The sequence below is a fragment of the Puntigrus tetrazona genome, chromosome 12 (assembly GCF_018831695.1).
Source record: "Puntigrus tetrazona isolate hp1 chromosome 12, ASM1883169v1, whole genome shotgun sequence".
NCBI lineage: Eukaryota > Metazoa > Chordata > Actinopteri > Cypriniformes > Cyprinidae > Puntigrus > Puntigrus tetrazona.
In genome coordinates this window covers 19,756,523-19,761,522 of record NC_056710.1, presented here as the reverse complement: position 1 = coordinate 19,761,522, position 5,000 = coordinate 19,756,523, and the positions used below count along the sequence as shown (strand labels likewise).

Here is a 5,000-nt window from a genome sequence, read left to right as displayed (position 1 = left end):
TTCTAACACTGGCCAGTGTTTTTGGCCCCAGCAGTACTGGAAAAATGAGATTTGAGAAGTTGTTGAGCTGTAGATTTCACTGAAGGACGGCTCGTCTCAGAGTGTGTTTGTGGCCATGATTCCTCCAGAACGTGCTTTCCAATGCCAACAGATCCACTGGAATATATTACCCACAAATGGGCCTGTCTAACCTGAACAAATGTGTTGAGCGCTCGCGGCTGGTGTCACTTCTTGTTGTTTTTCTGAGTAATGTGTGTGTGTGTGTGTGTGTGTGTGTGTGTGTGTGTGTGTGCTTCAGCACAGATTTGTCAACTTCCATTTATTCTAAACGGATTTAGCTAATGTAAACTTCACATGGTCGTTGACTCACACAAATGACGTGTTTCCAGAGGATTTTGTGTTTTGCTTCCGTCTAATGAGCTTTATTTTGAAGTTAATTTCTGAATTCTGTTTGACAGCGTGTTGATGTACAGTTTTAATGGTTGTTTTTTCAAGACGAGCACGGCTATTACTAACACTCATTCTTGGGCTTTCCGATCTGAACAATAAGTCAAGCTTCACTAATATTTGTCTTACAATGCAGAAACTGATGCCTCGCTGATGTTAATTTGTGGTCCACACAAAACCTGTGATTATGTGCATTTCACTCCAGTAAACATAGACTGATGATTGGCTTTATCATCATCATCATCATCATCCAATTAACAAACACGGTGCCTTTTGACTTGGCGCATAAAGTCTTTATTTATTTGTTTATATATGCATGCATTTATTAATGCGTTATATATGCATTTATTTGTCTAAACATATTTAATTTTTATATATATATATATATATATATTATTATTAGTAGTAGTAGTAATAACCCTGATGGAGCATGTATTTCAACTTTTCCCTGGCTTTACAAATTTAATTTTGGTCTCTAAAGATGAAGATTCAATGCTTTACTCTCTTATTTGGTCTCTTTCTCGCTTTCTAGCCTCAATCTGTTTAAAACCTAGTGTGCTGCCTACCTAGATGGTATTTTAAGGCGCCGTTGCACACATTAGAGCACTTAATCCAGCTTTATTATGATACAGAATGTTTTCTGAAATGAACGCTTCTTCATACGCATTTTCAACAACTGCTGTATCCTCAAGATTTAGGCACAAAACTGAATGCGAGCGAGGATGACTGTGCTTCTAAATGCCCTTCTTTAACTTAATGTAAGGCAGTGGTGGTAAGGCTGAATCTTTAATTACAGGAGCCAGCGGTTGTGTAGTGGATGTTCGGGTCGGTCTCTGTGCGTCTCCTGTAACCTGTAAACACGCTGGATGAATGTTTTTAGCTATCTGAATGCTTGTATTGTAAATGGATTGCTTTAAAAAACGCTTTTTACTCCCTGATCTGTTCTGTCTGACTGAACGGGAGTGTGAAGTGTCTGCTGATGTTAACAAAAGAAAATCGCTCACTCAGTGTGTGTGCTGACTGGACACCCTGAGCTCAACTGAACCTTCAGATTGATCTTTGCATTTAGTTCCTTTACAGCGATCATGCCTTTCTACTCTCAGTTTGACTTGTTCATTTATGCAGCTATTGATTTATTTATTTTTATGCAGTTTATTCATTTTGTTAAAAAATATAAATATAAAATGTATTTATATTTAATTATTGTTTGACTTTTTAAAATTTAATTATGCATTTTTTACATTTGAATGTTTATGCATTTATCTTTTTCTACTTTATCTTTGCTTTCCTTTTTTATTTTTATGTATATTGTGATGTTTAGAGACCAGTCTTAACTCACTGAGAACTATTTTGCAGCTTATTACCACATATTTCCACATAATAATAGTAATAAGCGGTTAAACTTTGTTTGTTCTATTATGCAAGAAAAGAGAGATTGTGAAAGCAACTGAGCAAATATGACCATTTTCAGAATTAAATATTCTAGCAAGTCATATATATATATATATATATATATATATATATATATATATATATATATATATATATATACATAATATAAAAAAAATAGATATTAAAAGATATAAAAACAGTAAAAACATAAATGTAAAAACTTAAAATCCAACAATTGGTCGTGGTTTCAGCCTTGTGCTTTTAATTTTCATTAATTTGGTCATCAGGCTTAAAAAAATAATAATAAAAATAATAATAATAATAAATAAATAAATAATAATAAATAATAATAAATAAAAATATAAATAAATATATATATATATATATATATATATATATATATATATATATACTTGACTTACTAGAATATTTAATTCTGAAAATGGTCATATTTGCTCAGTTGCTTTCACAATCTCTCTTTTCTTGCATAATAGAACAAACAAAGTTTAACCGCTTATTACTATTATTTATGTGGAAATATGTGGTAATAAGCTGCAAAATAGTATATATATATATATATTTGTGCACCAACTGCACCAAATAAATAGCTTTAAAGACTTTCAATGAGACTGAAGCTAATTTTGAAACTGCTTTTTTGGTTTTTATTTGCAGCGTATGTTTTTTTTTATCAGATGCATTTTTTTTTTTTTTTTTTTTTGGGCAGATATGTATTTTTTTCTTTGAGTTAATCTCAGTACTTTGCTTCACCAGTCAGTGCATTGAAAACCACCTAGATTACAAGAAATCTATTGAAATAAGCGGCAGTTTTTGTATGTTTATTGACGACTCCCGGGAATCTCTGATTTCAAAGTTTGTCTTTGAGTAAAATGAAAGAAAGCAGAATCTAGGCTTCGTTTGAGAAAAGCCGGCTCGCTGCTGATGTCAGACGCTGTGATTTATTCTACTGTGACCCTGATTTTAATTCCGCCTGGTAAAGTACCGTCTCAGAGTTCACGGGCGGGTCAGTTATTTAATGCATAAGCGTATTGTGCATGCGGCCGTAAAAAGGATAGCGTGGAGTTATTTGTGAGAGTTTAAACTGTCCTGAACAGCATGATAAATGAGCTTTCAGGAAGGCCAGCGGGAGTTCCTGTGTGTGTTTGCTCCAGTAATGACTCCTCATTGAAGAAAAACAGATTTACATCGATTCAGCTCTCACGCGTTCGCAAACCCCGCCTCCCACGCTGATTGACAGATCATTTCCCACGCCCACTTACCGTTTCATTGATTGCGTGGCGTTTGTTTGGTTTCTTCCCATGTCAGACTACACCTTTCAAGTGCTGTCTTCTGCAAGGACAGAGATAAAGTGGTGACAAAAACACTGCTTGTTTGTTTTTATTAATATATTGTAAAAAATATATTCTTTGTTAGCATGTTCACGTCTATTTCATCTATTGTCTTTTTTAATCAGAGACACTCATTCATTCACATTTTTGTCACTTGCCCATCGTGATACCGTCCCACAACATCATTAGTTTTTTTTAATACTAATAAATATTGTTTAGTCCTACGTTTTTTGCTGATTTGTTTTATTTAAACTGTATTTTTGTCATTATTTTACATCAAGGTTTGCCTCTTGTTTTTTTTGTTTTTTTAAGCTAATGTAAAAGTGAACTTAAAATGTGCACGTTCTTTTTTTTTTTTTTAACTAGGCTATTTAAAAGCAAAGGAAAGTGCGGGAAAGAAGTAAAAGTAAACGGCTGCAAATTTAAAAGCGAAGTTAAACACTGAAAACACTGTCACAACCCTCGTCTGTCACATGCAAATAATGTTATGCCATTTATTTTATTCTTTTATAAATATTTTGTAAACTTAATTTTTAACTTTTTTCCCCACATTTTTCAAGTTTCAGTATGATCTCTTTATTTAATTGTATGTTTTTGTAACTTGATTTTTTATTTTTTTAATTTTTTTGATAAAAAATTTTGTTTTGCGATTTTGATTTATGTTTTCAGTGTCCTTTTTATTTAATTTTTTTTGTAAAGATAATCAGTGTTTTTATGCTGTGTTTACCAATTACTTTGCTTACAAACGGTTAGCTTTAGTTCAGAAGACTAAATATTACTCGTTCATTTTATGCAATGTGACTTATTCTCTTTTTTTTCATCTAAAACAAAATTTTGTGCTTTTGAAACATTCGATTTTCATGTTTTAGGTGTGGTCTGTAGTTACTTATTTATCACTTAAAAACATGTTGGCTAGTAGGGTAATATGTTTTATATTTGAGTTCTGCGTTTGCTCACTTCAGGGTGTGAAGAGATTATTTGAGCTGCTCTGTGTGTGTTTAGACTGCAGAGAGATCCTGCTGCCTTTGATGACGGAGCAGCTCAAACTTCACCTGGAGAGTCACGAGGAGCTGGACTCCTGCTGCCAGCTGCTCAGCAACATCCTGGAGGTGCTTTACAGGAAGGACGTGGTGAGAAGTACGTACACACACACACACAGCTCTCCGCTTCTTAAAGCAGTAGTTCACCCCGAGAGGGAAAAAGCAAAGTGCAATATTCTCTGAATACAAATCTGTATATGTTCCTCCCGTGTCATTCAACTTTTGTGACCTGTTTGTTTAATTAAGGTTCATTAATTTTTGGCTCACGTTCTGACTGTTAATTGGCTCCTGCGGCACTCGAGTGTGTTTTAGCCGGGCAGATATCCAGACATGATGCTCTCTTCTCAGTCATTTGATCAATTACTGCCGTCATGATCAATAGAAAACTTTCTTACCATCTCTGTTAAATGAAATGTCCTTTAGCGCTACTTTTAGAATAAGTGCATTTTTAAACGGCCTCATTTGCATGCTGTGTTTTAGCCAGGTGCATTTAGTATATTCAGTGTTTTTGAATAAGAGCAGTGAAATACTCCACCTCACTGCGCTCTCTTGCCTTTACTTTGGCTTTGTGTTCCCTTCTTTACACTAGGGTTATTACCGTTAACTTAACAAAACGTATAAAAAAAAAAAAAATTACAATTTTTTTCAGCTAGTTTCCAAGCCAGCATTTTTTATATTCAATTAGTTTATCTTGATATACTAAAACAACTAAAACAAAAACTTTAATGAAATAAAATGTTGACTTATTAAACAAATACGATTTAAATTATATAAA

At 33.4% G+C, this 5,000-nt stretch overlaps 1 protein-coding gene across 2 annotated transcripts in view; it reads left to right on the top strand.

The window, feature by feature from the left end:
• dock1 (dedicator of cytokinesis 1) overlaps nt 1-5,000 on the top strand; it is a 214,595-nt gene that overhangs the window by 77,451 nt on the left and 132,144 nt on the right. For both annotated transcript variants that reach the window (XM_043253180.1, XM_043253179.1), the window contains exon 26: nt 4,188-4,315. In XM_043253180.1, coding sequence (XP_043109115.1) covers nt 4,188-4,315 — 128 coding nt within the window. The remainder of the gene's footprint in view (nt 1-4,187; nt 4,316-5,000) is intronic.